Source organism: Arvicanthis niloticus, chromosome 24, assembly GCF_011762505.2.
Source record: "Arvicanthis niloticus isolate mArvNil1 chromosome 24, mArvNil1.pat.X, whole genome shotgun sequence".
Taxonomy (NCBI): Eukaryota; Metazoa; Chordata; class Mammalia; order Rodentia; family Muridae; genus Arvicanthis; species Arvicanthis niloticus.
The window spans coordinates 6393453-6420705 of NC_133432.1; the positions used below are offsets into that span (position 1 = coordinate 6393453).

At 43.5% G+C, this 27253-nt stretch overlaps 1 protein-coding gene across 3 annotated transcripts in view; it reads right to left on the reverse strand.

Moving 5' to 3' along the window:
- The window catches only part of Bicdl1 (BICD family like cargo adaptor 1), an 85170-nt gene that overhangs the window by 22382 nt on the left and 35535 nt on the right, over positions 1–27253 (reverse strand). For all 3 annotated transcript variants that reach the window (XR_013106994.1, XM_076922550.1, XM_076922549.1), the window contains exons 3-4: positions 3648–3764; positions 734–880 (exon numbers count right to left, since the gene is read on the reverse strand). Coding sequence is in view for 2 of the 3 variants with exons in the window: in XM_076922550.1 (XP_076778665.1) it covers positions 734–880; positions 3648–3764 (264 nt within the window). In the remaining variant the exon portion in view is untranslated. The remainder of the gene's footprint in view (positions 1–733; positions 881–3647; positions 3765–27253) is intronic.

Genomic DNA, 27253 nt, shown 5'->3' on the forward strand with positions numbered 1-27253 from the left:
CCCACCCACCCAGAGGGAAATAATGGTCTCCCCTACTGTACAGAAGCAGCCCAGCCCAGCAGAGCACCTTCGGATATAATGCTGCCCCATATTTCTGGGGAGACTGGGAGATTATTTGTCTGTTCTTTCTTCCAAGTCTGAGCCTGGATTTTCAACTGCAGGCTAGAGGCAGTTCCCAAACAAGGGCAGTCATGATTAAGAAGCAGTCTGTCTTAGGAAGTGAAAAATATCAGGTAGTTCATGAAGGGGCTGGCCTCAGCCCTTTCTGGCAACAGGCAGAAGCTGTGTATGCTTGCTGGGTTCTTGGGGAGGTTCTTGGTTTCTGCTTTGTGCCAGGCAACTAAATCCCTGTGCTGGGCAACAGCGGAGAACACTGGAGCTGAGAACAGGGATGCACGGGCTCCCTCTGAAATCTTCTAGCAGATTTAGCTAGCTAGGGCAGGAGACTGAGTGCTCCAGCATTAACTGCCCAGAAAGAACTGTATGACACTGCTCAGGGACCAGTGGCTCAGAGCACACAGAAGGAGTGATCTGAGAACAATTACTTACCCAGTTATAGGCATGCTAGAGTCCCCTGGGGAGGTATAAGACGCATGTGGAGATCTCAGGGTCACCTACTTGGCCACCAACAGCGGTGCTGGCCTCATGGCCTTTCTTTTTTGGCTAAGCACTCTCCCCCACCCCCAAACCCAGTCTGGCCCTAGCTCTATGCAGTAGCCTCTCTGTCCGGTACCTGCAGGTCTTTGTCATGGCCCTGCCTTTCTAGAATCAGCACCCGGTCCTGTAGCTCCTCCACAGTCCCTTGAAGCAGGTCATTCTCCTCTAAGGTGGCGCTGAGCCGATGCTCCAGCTCCCGTTTTCGATCTGACAGCATCTTGATCTGAAAAGACGGGAGAAGCACAGGATGGTGTAGAGTTCTATCTAGCTGAGTGCCGGAGGGACTATCCCCAAATATGAAGGTATGTGTCTCTGGACATTGTGCCTAGAGACTTGGGGCTCATCTTGGAGAATAGAGCTGTACAATCCTGGGCTGAAGGGAAAGCTGTCTGGGAAGGGGCAGGAGTTTGCCCAGGGGAAGCCAGAATGTGGGCTGCCAGGCAGAGGAAGGGTAGTCAGTGCTCTGTAAATTCCAGAGATAAGTCAGAGATGGCCCCACCTTGCCTGACCTCAGCTCTGCCTGGCAGAGCAGCACCTGATCTGCCTACTCCTCAAGTCACAGCACCAGGGAGTTCCCTGAGAGTTGTGTTCTTGCAAACAGGTTCTCCACCTTCTCTTCCCACTGCCGATTCCCCTGGTGCTACCATCACAACTCAGACCCTGGGCCCTGGCTAATGAGATGCCAGAAGGATACAGAAGGTAGTGTCTACATCAGCCCATGCCCTGGAAAGAATGAGACAGTGGCCTCATGGTTAACTTGAACAAGTAAATCTGTGAAAAGAAGCGCAATCTCCCCTATAGAAATGCTGAGTTTGTCTGCACAGTGAAGTCAGTGCAGAGACACACAAATCTCTTGTAAGGTATGTCCGCTCTCTTCAGTGTCAGGGAGAAAGCTGAGGAAGAGAGGCCTCGTTTTTTCTGGCTTCCAGGTTTCCAGTGAGGAAGCTCAGTCAATGCTCCTCAAGTCCAGGAATGCCTTACCCAGGGCACGCCATGCCCAGGGCCTCCAGAAAGCTTGCCCAAGTAGCCTTAGCTTTGTGGGAAGGGAAGGCCTCTGGAGTCCTGAAGGTCCTCACCCACTCTGCTTCTCCCATGTTAGTTCCCTGACATAATTATCTGTCATCCACCTGCATGCTCGTAAATACTCCCCTGCCACGGTCAGGGTGTTCTCTTTCTCTGTGGTCTAACCTGAGAATGTCTTAAGGCTCTTCCTTGTGTAAAATCTGGGGATCAAATTCAGCACTTTTCTAGTGGAAATTTAAAAAGTGACTTGTTCTATGTCTTCTGGGCTCTGCCTTTCCTTTCCCTCTGCCTCTTGGCTGCTCCCACTCTGCATTAGAGTTGTGCTCAGGGCACAGATCCTCCCTGGCCACCAATCAATCAGATAGGATGCTGTCCTGGGGAAGTGAGGTATATGGCCTTTGTCCAGAGAGATCGGGTGTCTGTCCAAACAAAGACATATTGTCTCTCAAGTGTGCACCTGGGTAAGAGACCAAAAGGAGCAAGCCCCTGTGGTGAATGGGCCCACTATTCCTCTCACTGAAGGAGGCTGACCCATGCAAAGGGAAATTTCACTGTAGTTCATTTTCCCGTAAGTGCCCTCTGACCTTTCAATTCTCCTTCTCATGGATCATCTTTGTTTCCCAGTTTCCAGTAAAGTAACGGGTAATAGGGTTCTGATAGACAATGGCCCTTAAGATACACTTACATTTCCAGGTTTTATGAAGTTACTTATTTAAAAGGAATTATCTCACAGCTTGCCTTTCAAACAGCAGTGTCATCAGAGAAAGCCAGGGTTTGGCATTAGGGTGCCAGCTTCCTCACCCAACCCCTATATACCCTAAAACTTGTGACCAAATCTGGCAGTAAACATTCCTGGGAACCTTGTTCCTGAGGGGCTAGAGAAAGTGAACAGATGGAGCAAAGAGGAAGGCAGGCAACTTGAAGGAGTGAGCGCCTGGCAGGTAGTAGAATGGCAAGTCATGCACACGAATGGTCACAGACAGGCATGCCGAAACCCCAGGAGCAATCTCTACTTACTTCAAGAACCTGCTGCTCAATATCGGTAGGAATTCCAAGGGAAAGGAGGAAAGAGGGGAATAGGAGGCAGAAAAGAGAAGATATTGACAGACTTTAGGAAAAACATCCTCAGGTCACTTATGACACAGGGAAGGTATCTCTGGACTGAGCACAATGGCTGATCCCTTAATCACAGAACAGGGGCTCCTGCTGTCTGCTGTCTGCTGTCTGCTGTCTGGCTCTACACTGTTTCTCAGTCTCACTAGCCAAAGGGATGAAGGTCTCTAGAGTGGATCAGGTGGGAGTCTGCCCTGGGAAGAGCCCCCTTTCAGCTGGTATGACTCTTGCTCTGTGTGCAGACCCCATGCTGCTCACAGGACCACTCCCCAAGCACTACAGTTTTCTTCCCCTGGTCTAGCCAGTTGCACAGACCCTTGCTGCCAAGTTCTGGCCTTGAACAGGTTACATTACCACCACGTTTCAGGTATTATACAAAGTATTTTCATTATTAACTCTTCAACAGCATCTGCTGTACCCTCTTCTATAAAACAGAAGTTTCTGTTCTACCCTGTGAGGCTTTTCATGAGTTAGTACTGAGAGTTCTTTGTATGATACTTAAAACATGATGGTATACGGAGATAGACCTAAGAGGAATGAAGGAGGGGACAATGGTCTTCGTTAGTTTCTGTGTGGGGCTAGCAAGGCTGATTCTTGTAGCAACTGTTCAGTAAAAAGTAGGTTATTCATGATTTCAACTCCCTCACTGTAATTCTCAACAGCTTCATTTTTCCAGACAACACCCTACCCACAGGAGCAAGGATCAGGTGTCCCCACTTCGGATCTCCCAGGGACGTCTCTTTAGATGTTTCAGTACGTCTTATCGAGCAGGGGGTTTATTCCCAAGCTCAGGACTCTTTATCCAAAGACCCAGTGCACAGTTTCAAGTGTGGCCATGCAGAAGTCTCACTCACCTCGGCCTGAAGGCTCTCCAGCCGGATGATATGCTGGTTGGTGGATGAATTTTTCTCCCGAAAGTCTTCTCTGAGAGCATGGACCTGCATGGAAAGCTGTCTCTCAACTTCAGATGCCTGCAATAGACAAGAAGTTTTCAGATGGATCAAAGGGAGTGTGCAAAGGAAGCTGTGATTCTCAAATGTCTATTTGCACGTGTCCCACAGAACTTCAGGGCGAGTGTTGGTTTCCACTTTCACCGTAAATGACTGCCTAGGTCTGAGGCTACTTCACTGACCAGAGGAAACAGGTCCAGAAACAAGAAGGCCCCCGAATGCTAGCTATCACCAGCATCATTCTGTATATAGAAGCTCAGCAAGTATCCACTAAATTAAGAAAGTCTCAGTATTTTAAAATGGCTGTACTACCTTCTGCCCTGGGCTTTTGTTTGTTTTGAGACAGGCCTCACTGTGTAGCCCAGGCTGGGTTGAACTTGCAGCAATCCTCCTGCATCAGTCCTAAGTGCTAGGATTACAGGTGAGAGATGCCGCCCTCAGCGTCTTTAGGAATTCCTCTATCACCCCCCTCCATTTCCTCAGCCATCACTAAAGACAGTGTTCATCGTTGTCTGGTTTTCTATCACTTCTCTTCAACATGAATGCTGTTTAGAGCCCCACATCATGTATGGTGTGGCTCTGAACATGGATTCTTTCCAGCTGTCTGGGCACTGCGTGGGGCTGGGGTCCTCGTTCCTACTCTACTTGTTCTCTAGTGCTACAAAAAGTGACCTGAAACAAAGTCTACCTGGTCATCATGGACCTCTCACGAGGGTCTGAGGCCGCCATGGGAAGCCCAACATGCTGCCCCGTAGAGAGGAGAGCAGAGCAGAGCAGAGCACTGCACTCTGTGATCTCTCTGCGGCCACGGGAGCTGAGGAAAGCTCTAGGGAAGATCACTGTGCTCTGAAATAATTAGGAATTATTTTCAGAGAAGGTGGGATGATATTGCTGAGGTGTCTGGTGAGTTGTTCAGTGAGACACTCTCCATAAAGGGTTTGTCTTCAACAGCTCTTTTACTTCAAGAAGAATGTAACCAGTTGTCTACCTCGGCACTGCTTAGTTCCGTAAATGCATCATATATTACTTCACGGGACTAGAGAACCACATATAAATCTTAACCCGTTTCTGCTAAAAGAAAAAAAATTTTGAGAAAGGGTCAGGTTCTATAGCCCAGGCTGACCTCTATCTTACAATCCTCCTGCCTCAGCTTCTTGAGTGCTAGGGTTACAGGTGTGTGTCACGTTGCCGTATTTTACATAGTAAATCATAAAACACAAAGCAGTACAAATCCAAACCAAACCACTTTTCCTTTACAATTCAAGCTTACTTTTAGTTACTGTTAGTTTATTTTAGATTTCCCAAACACAATCAAACATGTAGCCATCGTCATTCTTATCTAAGTCACAACAGTAACCTGTACCAAGTGCTTTTTCTAGGCAGGAGGGGCGGCGACACTTCCTGTGCTGAGTGTTCGGTTTTCTGAGGAGGAAGACACACAGGGAAGGAAGGAAAGGAGCTGCCACAGACCAGTGCCAGCACAGGGACAAGTCCTGGGCTCCCCTCAGAGTGGGGCCGCAGCCCTGCCTCCAACAGTTTGAAGCAGCTCTTCTCCCCTCCCCTCCCCCCTTGGCTCACAGGAGCAAGCCATTTTTAAATGCTAAGAGGTTTTATTTAGTACACCTGAGATTTCTTACAATGGAATGGAGGGCCCATCGTTAAAACTCTCTCACATTCTACAGTTTGACTGCTTGTTGTGAATTCATTAAACTTGGAGGCTTGAAACATTCAGATTTAAAAAAAATACTACTTAAAGACTATACACTACTGGGCTCTTCACATCACTTTCGTGTGTGCTTATCATGTGCTTTGTACAGATCCACACCTAGGGCCTTCCCTTGGCCCCTTTCCTTAAGCAGCCCCCTCTGTTCATGCCATGTACACACACATATTTAAATCAGGTTTTGCACACGAGAGAGCATGCCTTCCTCTTTTCTCTTCTTCCCCTGGAACACATTTAGCTCTGTAAAGCTCTGGGTAACTCAGGTAAGGATGATTCTGTCACCTCCTTGACACAACTCACAAAACGAAGCCAAAGAGAAGCCCGTCTACAAATATGGTCCAGCCGGCCTGAGGAATGCTCCTGAGGTAACCTCCTCCAACACCACTGCCCTAGAAAAGAAGTTCACTCACCCTTCACCATGTGGGTTTGCAGGGATTGACGTAGGCTGTTGGGCTTGGTAGAAAGCACCTTAGCCCACTGAACAATCTAGCCTCCCTATTTTAACCAAGTTCAGGCCTTGAGGTCCCACTAAATGAACATTAGCTAATTTCTGCACATATATAATCATCTCTCAAGTGTGTACACACATATACTCCTCTCTAGGGCTGCAGATGTCTTCTGATCAAAGTATCAGGAAGCATCATGAAAGCCTTAGCTGCACAGTGAGCTGTGACATCCCTGAGCCAGGTACTAGCAGGTTCTCTAAAGAGAGTCACTTTGGCTCCAAGGCGACAGAAGGTAACATGGAAAAAGTAAAGAGACAAGAACTTTTCTTTCTTTCCATATGATGTCCACAAGTTAAAGGAATCATTTAATCTCTGTGTTTCTTTTCTAAATTATAAACATATTCAACTGGGCATGGTATGCATGCCTCTGCTCCCAACACTCAAGAGGCTGAAACAGGAGACTCATCTTCAGTTTGAAGCCAGACTGGGTTATATGGTGAGATCCTGTCTTCTCAAAAACAAACAAACAAACAAACAAACAAGACCCAAATTATTAAGATGTTCTTCTTTTAACTGTTATCACAAAAGGGCAGTTCTGAAGGGACATCTATTTCTCTATCTCTAGTTCAGGACACTGGGAAGTAGAGTAAGAGACCCTCCTCTGCCTTCTGAGACCAAAGGCATTTATCGCCACAACCTGCCATCTACCTTTTTAAACAAAACCAAACCCCAGGTACTCAGAACATCATGTATGTTATAGAAGCCTGTCACACACTATGGTGCTTTGAATAAGAAGGGCCTCCATAGGTTTATATATTTTAATGTTTGGTCCCCAGGTGGTGGAACTGTGTAGGCTTAGAGTTTTCAAAACCCACTTTTAATAAGGGTTCTTAAATGCTTTAACCTCCCTTGTAGCCCACCACCCAACAGAGGTGGTGGAAAAGAAAGGTTATTAGTATATGGGGAGGGAAGTGGACCTATTTAGAAATAGTTCTTTGGAACAAATCCAATCTGCACTGTAAACTAAGAGGCTCTGCTGTGTGCTGTTTAGAAGTAGTTCCTCGGGGTGATTTCAGTTCAACAGGATAGCAATCACAAATCAGCCGCAGTGGCATGACCTAGTGGAAACAGGCAGGCCTCCACCAAATCTGCACAAGTCAATAGGAGCGACCAGGACCAGCAGGGAAGCCAGGAGAGGTTCTCCACAGTGGCCCCCCCCTTTAGATTTATTTATTTTTATTTATATGAGTACACTTTAGCTGTCTGCAGACACACCAGAAGAGGGCATCAGATCCCATTGCAGATGGTTGTGAGCCACCATGTGGGTGCTGGGAACTGAACTCAGGACCTCTGGAAGAGCAATCAGTGCTCTTAACTGCTGAGCCATCTCTCCAGTCCAACACAGTGCCTCTCTCAACGAAGTGAAGATCAGTGAAGCCACAGACTTGAGACCAATGAAGTGTTGCCCAGCCAGCTATGCAAGTGTGCAGTCATTGTCTGCTGAGTCCTATTTATACTCCCTCCAAACATCACGGTCCTCCCAAGGGTCTTGCCTCAGCAAACACCATGTGAGCTTATCTTAGCAAAACTCCACATGAGTCTATATCAGCTGACATGTCCAGAAACTTCCAGTGCACTCTGTCAATCAGCCTGAGTCTGTGGAAGTGGCAAGAAGCCGCCAGAACACCACCAGAAGCTGTTTGGTGGTGTGTTTCTTTCTATGAAGTTATGACAAGTAACTACCAGTACAGAATGACAAGGCATACCGTTCACCTGTTTGCTTCTACAAAACATCCTCTCACCTGGGTGCCCCGGCAAAACATCATTTGACATAACTGACTTTCCAAAGAAACCAGAAGTTTCCACTTGAGAACTGTTTGGTAAGGATTATTAGGCTGGCCTTGCTGGAGGAGGTGTGTCATGTGGGCTGGGAAGCTTTGACGTTTTAAAAGCCCTCACCAGGCCAGACTCCCCCCCCCCCCCCCCTGTTTTCTGCTTGTGGGTCAGATGCAAGCTCTCAGCGACTTATTCAGTGCTAAGTCTGCCTGCTGCTATGTTCCCTTGGTGGGATCTCTAGCCCTCTGCAACTGTGAGTCCCAAATTAAATGCCCCCTCATTAAAAAAAAATTATCTTGTGTTCTCTGAGAGGAGAACCAGGCAAACGTTTCTCCACTTTTAAAGTATTAGATATGTTAGAGCAACAAGACAAGAAAAATTATGTACATCAAATAGAAAGAGAAGAGGTCAGTTCATTCCTGTCTTCAGAAGACAGATTTTTATACACAAAAAAAACCCTCAAAAATACCGTTACAACTACTCAGTGAGATTGTAGGATACAAAATCAATGTACAAAAACCAACAGTTTTTACTATAACACTAACAAAATTTCCGAGAAAAAATTTTAAAAGAGCAATCCTGCTCACAGCATAATAAAAGACTAAATAAATAAAGGAATAAATTTAAGCAATGAAGTAAATGATCTCCAAGATGAAAGTTATAAAATACTGATTAAAAAAAGCTAAAGAAGATACATATATGCATGTGTGTGCGTACGCTCACACGCGCGCGCACGCGCACACACACACACACAGAGAGAGAGAGAGAGAGAGAGAGAGAGCTAAACCCCATGTTCGTGGATAAAATGGAAGATGCTGATACTGGTCAAAGTGTTCTACAGATTCAATGTAATTCCTATCAAAACACCATGGCATTTTTCATAGAAAAAACCAACCCTAAAATGTGTATGGCACTCTAAAAAAGAGGTATGGAACCAGCAAACCCAGGGAGGCAGATTATAAAGCTGGAGACAATACAGTATTCAATTTCAAGATAGACCCAGAAGGCATGGTACTGGCGTAAGAAAAGTCTTTGGGCCAAAGAGAAAAGAATATAGAAGGCAAGTTTTTGACAAAGACAAAAATGCTACACACTGGAGAATATAAACTGGACAGGTGTATGCAGAACACAGAAGCTAAATCTTTACCTCCCACACACATAAAAATCAATTTAAACAGATCAAAGGTTTAAATGTAAAATCCCAAAGTTAAAACAATTCATGTTCTTACTCTGCAAAGATTGTTTTTTTTTAATCTCCAAAGCACAGGCAATAAAAACAAAAATAAAAATAAAAATAAAATGGGCCAGGCAGGTGGTATAAGCCTTTACTCCCAGCACTCAGGAGGCGGGGCAGGCAGAGATCTGTGAGTCCAAAGCCAGCCTGGTCTAAAGAGTGAGTTCCAGGACAGCAGGAGTGGAAAGATAATCTATAGAATGGGAATAAATATCTGCAAACTATTAATCTGAGACAAGACTAATGTCCAGAATGTATAAGAATTCAAACATTAATCCCAGCACTTGGGAGGCAGAGACAGGTGGATTTCTGAGTTTGAGGCCAGCCTGGTCTACAGAGTGAGCTCCAGGACAGCCAGGGCTACACAGAGAAACCCTGTCTCGAAAAACAAAACAAAACAAAACAAAACAACACAATTCAAACAACTCAGCATAAATAATCTGATTTTAAAAATGGCAACTGACACAATTCTCAACTGAAAGTCAGAGTCACTAATTATACTAAACATCAAAATCAAAACCTGAGAGAACCACACACCTTGGTTAGAATGGTTATCAAAAAGACAAGAAAGAATATTCCGTAAGTACCCCTAACATCTCAGATACACAGGTCTAGCTCCAGCCCACAGCTTTGCCTGGCTTGGGTCCAATCACACAGCTCATATAGCAGCTTCACTTGGTCTAGCTCCAGCACTGGCCTAATCCACAGAAGACTAGTATTAGACACAATCGAAGGAAGGAATCTACAAGTCCAGGTCACACCGCAGAACTACAACAGTGTGAAAGGCCAGGCCAGCATGCCTCTGCCTCTCATCCCACTCACTGGGCCACAGAATGTTTTCTAATCAAATGTTTCAACAGCCTAGATGAAAAATGACAATAATCATAACCTTCGTCGAAGAACTCAAAGAATTTAAAAAGACAGGAACACCTCACTGAACCTCAAGAAGGAAACAATAAATACCTGAGCGATGTTCGAGACAATTCAAATACACAGCCGAGAGAAATGATGCAGACAACAGGGTTTGAAAACCGATTTCAGTAAAGAAAGAGAAATTCTGAAGTGAACTGAAGCTGAAACTGAAGTGGAAAAGTTAACAAGCCAACTAGAAAACCCAGCGGGAAGCCACGCAAACAGAAAGGATGGAGGAGAAGACAGACTATCAGAATGTGAGGATAAAACAGAGGAAGGAGATCTCACAAGCAAAGAATAGGGAAGCCTACAGGGGCCTAGCGGTGACTGCGGGTGTGACACCAGGGACAGACGAGGGAGAAGAATCCCAGGTTAATGGCATAGACCAGATCGACAACAAGATCATGGAAGAAAACTTCCTCAAACTAAGGAAAGACACACCCATACAAGAACACAGAAGACCAAACAGACAAGGCTGGAAAACTCCACATAGCGTATTGCAGTTGGAACACTAAGCACACAGGGCAAGGCAAATGTATTGAAAGCTACAAGTCACACACAAAGAAAAACCCATCAGAGTAATACTGTTTTTTTTTTGTTTGTTTGTTTTTTTTTTTTTTTTTTTCTTTCTTTCCCCGAGACAGGGTTTCTCTGTGTAGCTCTGGCTGTCCTGGAACTCACTCTGTAGACCAGGCTGGCCTCGAACTCAGAAATCCGCCTGCCTCTGCCTCCCAAGTGCTGGGATTAAAGGCATACGCCACCACCACCCAGCTACTGGTTTCTAAATGGAAACTTTAAAAGCCAAAAGAGCCTGGAGCTCCAGATTCTAAGAGACCACCAGCCGAGACTGGTGCTCCTACCATAACACCACCTACCATAACAAAGGACAGAGAAACCTTCCAGTGTCCAAACAAGCTAAGAATGCAGATCCAGCAGGCTAACACTGAACAAAATACTGGAAGAAATGAACATTCTAGACTGAAGAGGGGAAGCACAGCCAAGAGACTGTAAAAAGAAAAAAAAAAAAAAAAAGGAAGCTATAATTTCTGAAACATAAAAAGAACAACTAAAAACAAACAAAACCAGAAAAAACCCACAAGATGACTGCAGTCAACACCTTTCAATAATAACTTTAAATATGAGTAACGTCAGTTCTCTAATCAAAAGACAGATGGCTGGACGAGTTAATCCTCTTTCCAGTGTCTACAAGACACTCAGCTTTAAAGATCAGCACCACTCCAAAGTGACAGGATGGGAAAGCGCTCAGATGTCATCAGGTGGAGGCAGGGGCCTGACCTCCTATCTGACAAAACAGACCCCAAGCTAAGCTCATCACAAGAGAAAACCTTTCTAATCAAGGCAACAGTGAACCAAGAACACACTCGAGGTCTGGATGAGAATGGTTTCTCTAGCCTCATGTTTTGAGTATCGGATCTCCAGCTGGACCATCTGGGAAGGATTAGGAAGTCACTGGGGCAGGCTTTAAGGTTTCAAGAGATCCACACCAGTGTGCCTTCTGCTTCAGTTGGAAGTTGTGGGCTCTTGGATGTTCCTGCCGCCATGCCTTCACTCCGCCATCATGAAACCACCCTCTGAAACCACATGCCCAATCAAATGTTTTGTTTTGTGTGCCACCACTGCCTGGCAAATGCTTTCTTAAGTTACCTTGACCATGGGGTTTTATCACACTAATAAGAAAGTAACAAATACAACATTACAATCAAATGCTGGTGTGCCCAAATTCATAACAGTGTACTACTGGAATTAAGGACACAGAGTAACGTCAATTCATAAAGAGTAGGTGATTTCAGTATTCCACTTTCTCCAAAAGATAGGTCATCTGAACGAAAGACAATGAGAGAAACATCAGAATTAAGTGATATTACTATCAATGGACTTAACAGGTATCCAGGGTATTTCACCCAAACACCAAAGGCCATAAACTTGATCAGCATCCAAAGATAAAAGAGACAGAAAGAAACCCCTCTCATAAGTGCACAAAGTTGTGAAGAATAAACAACTCATTACCGAAGAAATCAAGAAAGAAAATACTCTTGAACTAAATGGAAGTGGTAACACAACACATCAAGCCTCTGGGGCACATTAAAGGCAATCTAAGAGCATGCAAACTTACAGCTCTAAGTGCCTGTGTTAAGAAATTAGAAAGAGCACAAATAAATGACTTAATGATAAAACTCAAGAATCTGGAAAAAGCAAAAAACAAAACAAAAACAAACAAACAAACAAACACCAAAACCACAAAACCAAAATCCAGTGGATAGCAAGAAATAACAAAAACAAAGAAAGATCAATGACTCTAAGATCTGGTCCTCTGAGAATATAAATAAGATTGACAGACTGTTAGCGTGACTAAGGTAAGAATGAGATGCCCCCTCCCCCCAATCAGCAATTTAATATTTAATACAGACACCAAGACATTTGGGTTATAAGGGAATATTTTACAAACATGTACTCCCAAGCTGGGTATGGTAAGCACCACACACCTTTAAACCCAGCACTAGAGAGGCAGGCAGATCTCTCTGAGTTTGAGGCCCGCCTGGCTTCCACAGAGACTTCTAGGCTAGTCAAGGATATACAATGAGACTCTGTTTCAAAAACAAAAACATATATTTCACTAAGTTGGAAAATCTAAAAGAAATAATCTAATTTCTAGACTTACCCAAACTACTACAGTTAAACCAAGAGGAGAGCAGCAATCTAAACAGACCAGTAACAAGAGGGGAGATTCAGTCAGCAATAGTCTTCCCACTCAAACAAGCGCAGGGCCACATGTATCCTCAGCAGAAGTCTACCAGACTCTCAAGTCCTTCTTACAGTAGTCAAACAAATAGAAACAGAAGGAACACTTCCAAACTCCTTCTACAATGCCAGTACTGAACTAATTCCAAAGTAAGGCAAAGGATTACAGACCAATATCCCTAGTGAACATACATTAAGAAATTCTCAATAAAATGCTTGTAAATCAATATAGACATAAATAAAAAGGATTCTCTACCATGACCAAGTTGACTTTATCCCAGAAATGCAGGGATAGTTCAACATACTGACCAACAAGTCAATAAATGTAATAATAACTCAAAAAAAAAAAAAAACCCAAACAAACAGGACTTCAAGACTAAAATCACATTATCAACAGAGGCTGAAACAGCCTTTAACAACATTCAAGTATCTTCATGGTAAAAGACCTAAATAGCGCAGGGCTGGCAGGAACACAGCCTGAGTAGCAAAGGCTGTACAGGCAAACCCATGGCACCACCACCTGAAATGAAAAAAGACTGGAATCAAACCATTAGAACCAGAATGAGGCAGGGCTGTCCAACATTCCTAGCCCTTGCCAACACAGTGCTCAAAGCATTAACTGGAGCAATAAGGCAAGAGAAGGAAACTAGAGAAAGTCGAATAGTAAAGAAGAAATCAAAGTATTCCTGTTTGCAGATGATATAATACATGAGAGATCCCCAAATTTCCATCAGAAAGCTTATAGAAATGATCAACAACTTGAGCAAAGTAGTGGGATATAGAATCAACTGGCAATAATCAGATTTTCTATACACAGGCAACAAATACTCTAAGGAAGAGCACATGCTCGCACTCCCATTCACAACAGCCTAGAAGAAAGTAAAATACTTCATAAATCTAACCAAGGAGATAAAGGAACTCTACAATGAAAACTTTATATCTCTGAAGATTGAGACAGATACTAGAAAATGGAAAGACCTCCCATGCTCATGAATCAGTGGAACATTGTAAAACTGAGCATTCTACTAAAAGCTAGTTACACTCTTAAACCAATCCCATCAAAACCTGTAACTTATTATTCACAGATATAGAAAAAATTATCCTAAAAAATCATCTGGAACCACACAAGATCCTGGCTAGCCAAAGCAATCCTGAGTAAAAACTATAACACTAGAGGAATTACCATTCCAGATGAACACATATTACAAAGCCATAGTATTAAGCAGTATATTACTGTCACAGAAACCAGACTGGAGACCAACGGTACAAAACAGGAGACCCACATGTGAGAACACATAACTCTAGGTATTGGATAGTCAACAAAGATCCAAAGCATACACTAGAGAAAAGATCATCTTCAACACAAGGTGCTAGGAAAACGATCACATGTAGAAAATGAAATGAGACCCATACCCATCACCTTAAACAAGAGTTAACTCAATGGATCAAAGTGCAACCTCCATGTGAAACCTGAAACCCTCAAACTGCAGAACATCCAGGCAGTACCCTCCAGCTCCAAGGCTCAGCGGGGGCTACAACACAACTGAGACTTCACATCTCAAAAGCAAGAGGCAGGGAGCACAGTGGGAATGGTCTGAGTCTCCTGACACCCCAAAGCCTGCCCACAACTGACACGCCTTGTACAACAAGACCACACCTCTTCTGTCCCAACAGGTCTACCAGTATCCAAACATGAATCTATGGAGCCACTGTCATTCAAACCACGACAGCAGCAAGTCCCTAACGATGCAACAGTGGCACTCATCTCGGCAGTAACCAATACCTATCTAACTGAATTTAATGTCTGCTCAACAGGAGGGAAATCATTTCTGGAACTGCAAACCTAGTGAACTACCCAGGGCCGGTGAGGTCCTGGGTCTTAGAGGAGAACCATCACTTTTCTAATCCAGAATGATTCCAAACTGCATCCTAAATACTTACCCTTAAACCCCTAAGTACAGCTCTAACCTCTCATCAAAAACCTTCTTTTCAACAGACAGACTGTTGCAGAGAACAACTAATCATGGGGTGCCAAGCCCCAGTGGGTGTATCTACAGCACAACCCTACACCCAAGACTCAGGGGACATTTCTGAAGAGTTAGATGCAGGATTACGAAGAGCCATCTGCTGTGGGACTGTGTCTTCTAGAAATGACACGGGAGCTTCACTTATACTGCAACAGTATGCTCATCTATACACGACCTAATGGGGCAACATCAACAGAGGTGCTGATGTGGAGAGGGGAAATCTCCTGAGGCCCCACCCCTAGATAGGAAACTAAAGGAACTAAGGACTTCTGGGAACAGGAAAATTAGTCTTCTCTAGGGATAAGCCCCTTTATTGTTTATCCAACACCAAGTGGTCAGGCCTGTAACCCTATACACATAAGCAATGGTAAACAGACTCAGCAGGATGTATTTGTGCATGTGTGCATGTGTGCATGTGTGCATGTGTATGTAATGGGGACAGAAAGGGAGACTTTGATTTTGAGAGATAGTAAGGCAGGGAGACATGAGAGGAGCTGGGGGAAAAGGAAAGAAGGAAATGATGGAAATGTATTTCAATTACTACCATGATTGTGTCCAGTCTTGTCTAGATTTGACTTCCAGCATATCAAAACTAAAGAAAAAATTAAAATGCATACATGACATAGTATTCAATATATAATAAAATTCTGTCATCGGCAGTAATGGAGAGAGAACTCAAACACTTAAGTAAAGGGAGTCGGGTACAGAAAGACAAAGATTAAGTCATTCCTATTTTTAAAAAAGATCGATTGATTGATTGTATGAGTACACTATAGCTGTCTTCAGACACACCAGAAGAGGGCATCAGATCCCATGACAGATGGTTGTGAGCCACCATGTGGTTGCTGGGAATCAAACTCAGAACCTCTGGAAGAGCAGTCAGTGCTCTTAACCGCTGAGCCATCTCTCCAGCCCCAGACAGCTATTATTATTAAATAAAAATTTGAAATAGAATAGTGATATTTCATATAAAGAACATATATAATTTGAAAAAGCTGAAACCTTGATAGGGTCTGATTTAAGTCACTAATTTAAATTTGCAAGTGTGGAACTGAGGCACAGTGAAAAGAGACAGACTTATCAGGATGTGGCATGCACATGTGTGAGGGCCAGGCTAATAGACTCTTGGCTTCCCTTTCAGGCTTTTTCCTCTTGGGGTAAAAAACAAATAGCCACGTTCTAGATGATTTTCAGGGCCGGTAGGAATCCCTGCTCTAGAATAAAGTCCGATGTTCTAGCCTATGAACTCATGTGAGTTCACAGAAAAGGCCTGATGAAGCTGATGTGGACTGTGGTCCTGTTTAGAAGCGGGATGTGTAAAAGTCACTCTGACATTTAAGACGTGTACACCCTGGAGAGAGAGAAGGCCGGTCTACTTTTGTTTGATTTGAGCTAACTTCAGACCTAGAACACAGTAGTACTCTTGTTATGACCCTTCTATGACTCCCCGTCACTAACGTAACCCCTCAGTATCAGAGACTAGGAACCACAGCAGTCCAAGCACTCACAGAGGAAGAAGGGACACGAGTTGATCTGCTTTCACTTATCAAAGAAGACCATCATTCAGTGTCAGACCCCTATTGCTAGTTTATAAAAATAGATAGATAGATTATATAGATAGATAGACAGACAGACAGACAGACAGACAGGAGTTTAGAGAGAAGGGACTGGGGAGCTGGCTCAGTGGTTAAGAGCACTTGCGGCCCTACTGATGTTTGGTGCCCAGAAACCACATGGTGGCTTATGACCACTGTATCTCCATTTCCAAGGGATATGATGCCCTTTTCTGACCTCCATTGGCACCAGGCATTTATGTGGTGTCTACACATATATACAAACAGGCAAAAATTCATACAAGTAAGTAAACCTTTTTAAAAAAGGTTTGAGAGAAAAGATTTCCAAGTGTTCTGAGAACTTACATAATAAATAACACACTCCTTTATGTTAATCTGATGGTCTGTGAATGCCTGTGAAACTTTATTTGATTCCAACACAGACAGATTATTTATTTATTTACTATGCTTCCCTTGCAGACAGAGACAAATTATGACTGAATTCTAATGGGGATAATGTCTTCCAAACTCTGTATTTAAAAAGAATGTGACTTTTCTTCTGTAATGGTTACTGTACTGTGTAACGTCAGGAATTCTGCTAATTCTTCCTGATCCTGGCTGACGGAGCACCTCCTGAGGTTGTGCCAGTGAGACAACCTAATGTTAGCTGCGGCTGTTACTGTTTTAATCTGCATCTTTATTAAATGCAGATGAATCTAACAGTTAACGGAAGCAAATGCAGGTCTTACAGAGCCCAAGTAAGCCATGGCAATGTGACAAAGGGACCAATAGAGGACAGAGGGAAGCAACCTCAGTTCCAACTGCTGCAGCGCTGCTGCAGGGAACCCATCCTGGCTCTTCTCTGCCAGACCCGACACAGTCAGAAAAGAGGAGCCCCAAAGTATCAGAAGGGAAATAGAAGGAAAGTCCTCAGAATACAACCTGGTGCCTCAGTGTTGAAAACACAGTGGACTTCCTGGATCATGCATGGTTTGCGCCTTCAGAAGACAGTATAGAAATGCCTGTGAAACTTTTCAAAACAAACAGTAAGGCTGGGGCAGGGTACCCCACAGATGAGATCTATGGAGCACACGTTCAGTTAGGACTGTGACAGGAATAGACTGGGGCACACAGGAGGCCCTCAACGGAAGACAAATGATGTCACAGAGACACGGCTGTGTCGGAGACTAAAAAGGAAAATGAGAGGATTTAAATTTTCTCCTGCATTCACATAGGTTTTGAGGGGACCTAACTAGACCTAAAAACTGGCTAAGGAGTAGGAATATGTCTTTACTTGTTTACTTGTAATTGATATTTTTTAACCTACAGCATAAATGCAGAGACTATGTCTCTAGTTCACCTTTGCTTCCTTAATCAAAACAGATTGTGTGAGACAAAATGTCAACACTTTAAATGAGTCAGTCCAGCTATGACTGTAGAACATAGAAACAGGATTAATCTAAGTCCCAGAAATGCTCCTTTAGCAAGGTCCCAGCAGTATCCCCAGGGTATTAAAGAGCTAATTCCATCTGATTCCAATGACCCGTCCCTGGTACAGGGTACTGTTTGTCCTTATAGGCTCCAGCCGACTTTCTCCAGGCTTTGATGTAAACTATCCATGACTAATCCATGGATTTTCTGCTTGTGCCTCTCCCTGTACCCTCACACTGCTCTTGTATGTGGAAACTTTTAATACTTAGAACCCACAAATTCTTTCCCTGTGCCCTCTAAAGAAATTAAAATCCTTTCTTTTATAAGGTCATTATCATTTGAAAGAAGGTGGGAGTAGAATTTTGGGGAAGGGGGAGGAAGACCATGTATTAAGGTCTCAAGCATGCTCTACCACTGAGCCACACTCTCAGAACCCTCACCCATTTTGCGTCAGGATCATGCTATTGTTCAAGCTTGCCTCAAAATCTTGGAGCTCAACTGTTCTCCTGCCTCAGCCTCCAGAGGAGCTGGGGCAACATGCACTCACCATTGTGCTGAGCCTCAATTTTTTTTTTTTTTTTTTGAGCCTGTCATTAAACAAACCAAAGAGTGTGTGAACAGGCTGTACATTTCAGACATTGTTCATACTATAAGCACAGATCATGTTGCTAGTCTCAGTTGAAGGCAACAAATTGAACCCAAGGAAATGCTTTGAAGCTAACACAGCTTTGTGAGGTATTTTCCATGTCCGAGCACCGATCTACTTAAGATTTGTTATTGTATCTAAGGATTCTATGGAAAAAGTAGAATTCATCCTGTTTTATAAGGCCTAAGATAATGCAACCACAGGGTGGTGGCCTAGGAGACAGACTGCCCTCATATTGGCCTCTGGTTAGATTTTCGGTAAGAACAAATATCGGATTGGTATTTCTTCCTGAATGCTTTGAAATCTCTTTTGCAACTTATCTCAGCTTTGCCTGTCCCTTGAAGTCAGGTTCCCTTACCTGAGACTGTCTAGGTAACATAGCTGCTTGACGGTGTTCAGCATGCTTAAAATCCAAACTCCTGACTCTGGGGCCTGCACCTAGATATGCTGCTCCCCCAGCTTCCTTCTTGGCACAAGGTTTTTCATTCTTGGTAGTTTTAGGCTGTGCCCGCACAAAAATTATTCTTGGTTCCTCTCTTCTCACACCTAAACCTTTTACCAATCCTGTTGTAGTAAATGTCCAACCCCAATAAGCCCATGTAAAAACCATACAACACAACAATTAATTGGGCGTATAAACTATACGCCTAGATTGGGCAAATCTACCACTACACTCATCTATCCACCAGCTATGAGATCCCTTGCTATTTGTGGCTTCTTCACAATCCTGTGAATTGAATCTCTGACATTTACCTCAGAGGTGTGTTGACGTTAAAAAATGACAGGGTATTTATTACTGCTGTTATAACAGTGCCTGGCGTGTTAGGACCCTACAAGTATTTATTGAGTAAAATAAATATCTAGCATCCTATGCTTCCTCACTGCTCCACTCTCACATCCTGGTCTCAACCAGCAATGTCTGGACTACTCATCTAGACTGCTGGCTACAGTCACTTTACTGGTCTCCCTGCTTATTTGCTTGGGCCATAGAGTGAGCTGTCTGTCTGTCTGTCTGTCTGTCTGTTTTTCTCTCTTTATTTTTTTTTTTTTTTTTTTTTTTTTTTTTTTTTGTTTTTTTGAGACAGGGTTTCTCTGTGTAGCCCTGGCTGTCCTGGAACTCACTCTGTAGACCAGGCTGGCCTTGAACTCAGAAATCCACCTGCCTCTGCCTCCCAAGTGCTGGGATTAAAAGTGCGCCACCACTGCCCAGCCGATAGAGCACCTTTCAATATCCACATCAGATCATGTGACTGCTTCAAGACCTCTAGAAGCTTTGGTTTCAGAATAAATACAACACACTTCTTATAATATTTTGTTTTTCTTTATGTGTGTGTCCTCAGGGACTAGAAGGAGGCATTGCATCCCTAAACCTAGAGTTAGAGGCGGTTGTGAACTGTCTGATGTGGGTGCTGGAAACTGAACTCTGGTCCTCTGGAAGAACAGCAAATACTCTTAACCTCTGAACCATGTTTCCAGGCTCTTACAGTATTTTATGACTACTTCCCCATCTTAAGTCATCTTTTTAAAAAGTTATTACAGGGCTGGAGAGATGGCTCAGTGGTTAAGAGCACTGACTGCTCTTCCAGAGGTCCTGAGTTCAATTCCCAGCATCCACATGGTGGCTCACAACCATCTGTAATGGGATCCGATGCCAGGTCTGAAGACAGCGACAGTGTACTCATATACATAAAATAAGCAAATATTTTTTTAAAAATCCATTTTTATTTCTTTCTCTGCATGTATGTGTGTATGTGCACACACCTGTCTGTATGTGGGGTCAGAGGTCAGTTGCAGGGAGTCGGCTTTCTCCTCACACCACCCTCACCTGCTGAGCCTTTGTAGCGCCCTCCCACCCCACCCCGTTTGCCTTTCATCTCTTTTGATGGGCCACATTCTCTCAGTTGTTGTCCTGACACTGTGGCCATTCTACCACCATCCTGCTTGAAATGTTCTTCCTCTAATATTCCCAAGGCCCATTCATCACTCAGGACTCTCCTGAAATGCTGTCTTCCCAGAAAGGCTCCCTTCATTTGCTATCGTTTCAATGTGGCCCTCTCACAACTCGTACGTTGTAAAAATTAATCTCCAAATTCACATTGATGAAAGTTATAAGCTGAGTATTTGAAAAGTAAAATCGGATTAGATGAGATCATGATGGTAGCCCTAAGATGGGACTAGTGGTTTTGTAGGAGAAAGAGACCTTTTCTCCAGTGGTTTTTTATATCTATATCTATATCTATATCTATATCTATATCTATATCTATATCTATATCTATATCTAATCTATAATCTATCTCAAGTCTCTGCAGTTGCCTGGATCTTCAACTCGGTTCCTCGATCAGTGTATCTGCTTTTATCCAGTACCGTGCAGTTGTTATTACCACAGCTTTGTAGCACATGCTGAAACAAGGAGTGGAGAGACTCCAGCAGTCCTTATTGTTCGGGTTGCTCTAGCTGTCCTGAGTTTATTTTTCCATATGAGGTTGAGCTCTGTCCTTTCATGGTACATGAAGACTTATGTTGGAATTCTGATGAGACTTACATGGAATCTGGAGATTGCTTTTGGCAGGACGGCCATTTTCACTGTTAATCCTGCTGATCCATGAACACGGGCGGCCTTTCCATCTTCTGAGATCTTCAATTTTTTTTTTCTTTAAAAGACTTGAAGTTTTTATTATACAGGTCTTTTACTTGCTTGGTAAGAAAAAATACCAGTGTCTTGGAAACACCCCAAGATATTTTATATTTCTTGAGGCTACTGTGAAAGGTATTGTTTCCCTGACTTTGTTCTCAGTTCACTTGTCATCTATATATAGGAAGACTACTGAGGTGTTTTTTTTTTTTTTAATTAATCTTGTATCCAGATACTTTGCTGAAAGCCAATTATTTATATTATCAATATCAAATCATCTGCAAATAACCATACTTTAACTTCATTCTTTCCCATTTGCATCCCTTTGATCTCCTTCAGTTGTCTTATTGCTCTAGCTGCAACTTCAAGTATTACATTGGATTGGAGAGTGGACAACCTTGCCTTGTTCCTGATTTTAGTGGAATTGTTTTGAGTTTTTCTCCATTTAAACTGATGTTGGCTATAGACTGCTTTACTATGTTTAGGTATGGGCTTTGTATCCCTGATCTCGCTAAGACTTTTATCACGAAGGAATTTTGGATTTTGTCAAAGCCTTTTCAGCATCTAATGTGATGATTATGGTTTTTTTTTTTCTTTCAGTTTGTTTGTATGGTAGATTACATAGATGAATTTTAGTATATTGAACCATTCCTGTATTCATGGGATGAAGCCTACTTGATCATAATGGATGACGTTTTTTGATGTGTTCTTGGATTCAGTTTGCAAGTATTTTATTGAATATTTTTGCATCTATGTTCATTGTTGGGAGCTGACTTTTAGCAGAAAGCGGCTATCAGCTTTGCAGCCATCTTGAGCCATATACCCTGACGTGAGACTTGTATTACAACAACCTACAACAGCTGAGCACACTCTGATAACATCTTGCTTTAGATACCCAGGACTTTCCTTGGGTGTGTTAGATTAAAGGTGTGTGAGATTAAAGGTGTGTGACTTAAAGGTGTGACTTAGAGATCAGATTTAGAGACAAGACCTTAAAGGCGTGACCAAAAGGCATGGCTTAGAAGTGAGACATATAAAAGGCAAGAGGCAGACAGAAGAGACATCAGAGAGAATCAGACACTTTAGAGAGTACAACTTAGAGAACAATTTGGAGTAACAGAGATTCAGACACTAGGAGTAGGAGTAGACATTAGACACTCGGAAGAGAACAAGAAGGAGTACAACTAGGAACTAGGAACTAGGAACTCAAGACTTGGGACTTGGACTAGGAAGAGAGACTGAAGAATAAACGGGATTGAATCACACTCGTCTAGTCTCCATTCTTCGAGTCCGTCCTCACTCTCTCTCTTGCTGAACCCTGACCTGCAGACCAGAGCAGCAGCTTGGGCCGGGAAACAGTAGCCGCCAAGCATGGAGTGGAAAGGGCCGCAACATTTTTGGCCGCCCAAAGTGGGGCAGCTTGGGCCTCAACATTTTTGGCGCCCAAACGTGGGCTAGTGCGGTTCTCAACCGTTCATAAGGGAAACTGGCCTGCAATGGTTCAGTCTTTATGTGGTTTGGGTATCAGAGTAGCTGAGGCCTCATTAAATGAATTGGGCAATGCTCCTTCTATGTCTATTTTATGGAATAAATTGAGGAGTACCGGCGTTAACTCTTTCTACAAATGGTGCTGGTCAAACTGGAATGTCTGCAAGTAAAACAATGCAAACTGATCCATGTTTACCATCCTGCATAAAACTCCAGTCCATGTGGATCAAAGACCTCAATTAAAACCAGATACACTGAATCTGATAGAACAAAAAATGGGTAACAACCTTGAATGTATTGGCACAGGAGACGACTTTCTGAACAGAATACCAAGAGTGCAGGCACTAAGATCAACAATTAATAAACGGGACCTCATGAAACTGAAAAGCTTCTACAAGTCAACAGGACAAAAGAGGAGCCTACAGAATGGGATTACTGTTTAAAGTTTATCCAAAACTAAGAATTCAAGAAACTAGATATCAAACCCCCAAACAATCCAATTTAAAATGGGGTACAGATCTAAACAGAATTCTCAATTCTCAGGCTTGTTCTCCCTTCAACCTGTCTCTGTAAAACTGTCCCAGTAAAACGGCCTGCCTGCCTGCGGCCTCTCTCTCCTTCTTCCCTCTTCACTGTTCTCTCTTAAGTAGCCTCTCTTTCCTCTCTGTTCTCCTGAGAGTTGGCAGATCCTATTCAGTCAAATCTTTCTCTGATTCGTCACATTGTCTGCCACTCAATTAGAAACCACTTTCAAACACAGGTGCTTCCTTCTACAATCTAAGGTTACCTTCACTGTTTGGAATTAAAGGTATGTGCTAAGGGTTGAGCTGTACCACAACTAGAAAACTTTTTTTTCCAGTAAGTAACACAATCTTGGGTTCACAGTGTCATCACATATTCTGCAACAGGGGGACACATGGATCTCCCTGGAAAAGGAAAGTAGATATTGTGAGTAGACTGGGGCAAGTAGGGATGGAGCAGGAGGAACATGAAGGGGAGAGAGATGGACAGAGAGAGTGGAGGGAGAGATGGCTGGAATTGAGGGGCACCGGGGAAACATATGGAAACCCAGATCAGAGGGAACTTCCTAAAATACATGAAGATGATTCTAGTGAGGACTCCTAGTAATGGGGGATACGAAGTCTGAAGTGGCCGGGCAGTGGTGGCACATGCCTTTAATCCCAGCACTTGGGAGGCAGAGGCAGGCAGATTTCTGAGTTCGAGGCCAGCCTGGTCTACAAAGTGAGTTTCAGGACAGCCAGAGCTACACAGAGAAACCCTATCTCAAAAAACCACCACCACCACCACCAACAACAACAACAAAACCAAAGTCTGAAGTGGTCATTCAGTTGAGTTGTTGGCTGAGAGAGGGTACTGTGGATCCCCAAACAACCCAGGCTGATGACAGGACAGAGGACTGCCCCCAGCAGACTCACAGCAGGGGCCCCAGGTCAACATCCACACAGCTCACTGAACACAGAAAAGTCAAGCTAGTGCCTGCTTGACCCCTGCATGCTAGGGGAAAGGTGTGGAAAGGTACTCTGCAGGATACTGAAAGAGAAACCTGAACACCTACTCAGCCACAAATCCTTTGACCTACAATCTCTTCTGCCTGCCAGATGTGCTGGGGCAATGGTGGTACAAAACTTGGGGGAGTAGCCAACCAATGTCTGATTTAACTTGATGCTCCCACTGCACGAGAGGGAGAGCCTATGCCAGACACTGCCTGGAAGCCAGCATGGAACCAGAGACATACATACATATATACACACACACATATATACAGAGAGAGAGAGAGAGAGAGAGAGAGAGAGAGAGAGAGAGAGAGCGAGAGAGCGAGAGAGAGAGACTGTCTAAACTAGAGGTCTCCATCAGGTCGTGTGTCCCCCCCCCCCCCCAGAGCTCAGAGATTCCAGTGGAAGAGGAGATGGGAAGACTGTAGGAGTCCTAGGGGACCGAGGGCTCCAGGAGAACATGGCCCACTGAATGTCCTAAGCAGGGCTCACATCTGCTCATAGAGCCTGAAGTGGCAGCACAGGCCTGCAGGGGTTTACACCATGTCCTCTGTGGCTGATGGCTTGGTGTTTCTGTGGGACTCCTAACAGGGGAGCAGGTGTGTCTCTGACTCTTTTGCCTGCTCCTGGGACTCCTCTCGTTGAGTTGCCTTGTCCAGCTTCAGTGTGAGGGTTTGGCCTTGGTTTGATGGTTGTCTTTTGGCAGCCTGCTCTTTTCTGAAGGGAGTCAGACGGGAGTGGACACAGGAGAGAGGAAACGGGGACTGAGAAGAGTGAAGGGAGGGAAACTGTTGGAATGTATTGTATGAGAGAAGAATATTTTCAGAAAGAGGGAGATTGGGGAAGGAGAGAGACCCTGCCTTGAGCTAGCACAACTGCCCTGTGATACCCTCTGCAGTTACAAGGCTGCCAAGAGCTTTGTCAGATGCTAAGCTGATGCTGACACTATGCTCTTGGACTTCCCATCCTCCAGGACTATGTGGTAAATAAACTTCTGACCTTTATTAAGCAAGGTCATTTTGCAGCAAAATGTACTGAATTCATGCTATCCTCCTCTGTTTAATTTTTCTCTGCACCACTTACTACACCTGATGTACAATTCTTTGTAGACTGAATTGATATCTCTCTACCCTTGACTAAGTTCCAAAAGGTTACAATCCCAGGCCTCAGACCTGGGACAAGCCCAGACAAGACACATTTTTTTGGACACAGAGAAAACAAGTATACGAACTTATTTTCTATTTAGGTTTTTTACAATAGGGGAAAAAAACAGAGTGCAAACAAACAAACAAACAAACAAAAATCTCAAGGCTACAAAATGGATTCCATTTTTAGCAAGAGAAAATATATCTTTAGATATTAAACATTTTATCATTAAATCCTGCGGCCAATACTTGAATAAAACTCCCCTCTTTTTTTTAACCTCTGTCCCTAGATATCAACCATCACAAAACTCTATATAAAGTTAGATCTGAAGCTTTTTGTCATATTTGTTATATCCATTCTGTACAAAATAATCAGAATTTAAACATAATGCTATTTTCTTACAGGGATAAAAGGGGAGCCCTCCTCTTTTTTTTTTTTTTAGTAAAGTATTTTCTACTAAAATGTTCAAACATGCAATGTGAAAAAACCTTAAACTTTGAATACAGCAGCCAAATAGCCTGCTAATACACCAATGGGGTATTCTACCAGTAACACTGGGTATTTGTCAATGAAAATATTTCTCCCATCTTGTCTCACACAGACTATGGTTTATCTCATGTTTACCATGGAAACAATAGTACTGGAGCAAGGATCTGTCCTGTAGGCTTTTACCACTGGTTACAGAGCTATTTTCTAAGAAGTCACTGGGGAAGCCACACAGTATGCAGGAATAAGACTCTGTTGAGGTTACTTAGTTTCTTTTCCTTTCTGTTTGTCTGTCTGTCTATAAGACAAGGTCTCTGTTTGTCTTATAGTCCTGGTTGTCCTGAAACTCACCATGTTGGCTGCCTCTGACTCACAGAGCTCTACCTGCCTCTGCCTCCTAAGTACTAGAATGAAAGGTGGGCACCACTGTGTGCCCGGCTAAATGTCATTCATGAAGCCCTAGCATCAACTCTTGGTCCCAACTCTCAATTCACATTAAACAAAACAAAACAAAACAAAACAAAACAAAACAAACCACCTTCTTCAGGGCTGGGGAGATAGAGCAATCAATCAACAGGACCTGAGTTAGATCCTTAGAATACACATTAAAAAAAAGAAGAAGAAGAAAAGAAAAGAAAGAAAGAAAGAAAAACAAAAGAAAAAGAAAGGAGGGCAAGGCAGGCAGGTGGGATGGCTCGGTGACTAAGAGGACGTTTTGCTCTTGTCAAGGACCCAGGTTTGATTCCCAGCACCCATGTAACAGCTTACTGCTGTTTTCAACTCCAGTTTCAAGGGATCCCACACCTCCTGCAACCTCCAAGAGCACTGCACACACACACACACACACACACACGACATAAAGTCATACATGGCACGTGAAATACTCAAATATATGCACTAGATCTAAAAGATGTGCTGGGCTGGGCACCATAGCTCATCTTTGTAATTCCAGTGCTGGGGAGGTGGAGACAGCTGGATGCCTGCAGGCTTGATGGCCAGCCAACCCAGCCTACTTGCAAATTCCAGGTTAGTGAGAGACCCTGTTTTAAAACAACAAAAACCGAGGTGGGTGGTAACAGAAGGCTGTCCTCTGGCCTCCACAGACAACAGCTGTGTATGAGCACCACCCTACCCCAGGTCTTCATGTAATTTACGTATCTACAGACAGCACTGAGTGGCTCTCTAGATCCATGCTGAATCACTACCTATCAAGTACACTGGTTGTCACCATGCTTTTCATTAAATTCTCAAAAATATTTGCTAGGTTAATTAACCTTCTATTTAGATGACCTTGGAAAAGGTCAGGTCATTTCCCCAAGATGGTAAAACTGATTTTCCCCAAACAGCATTAATTTATATGCTTTGTAAAGAAAAGGGTCTCTCAAGTTATCCTACTGAATATCCTCCAGTATTCAGAAAGCTCTGAAGTCAGTTGACAAGAACGATTTACAGAAAACCAACGATGAAAAAGGAATGCTGGTAAGCAGGCGGGGAGAACTGATTGTTGAAATTAAAAATCCTGGTATTTGGTCATCGTCAACCGAGGTAGCCAAGGTATTTTGCAAGTCATTTGCTATTACTGATAAAGTAATAAAATAATCCTTACCTACAAAGCAATTAGTGGTAAGAGTAAAGTCCAAATGGCCACTACTGCTTTCTCTAGCTGCAGAGAAAAG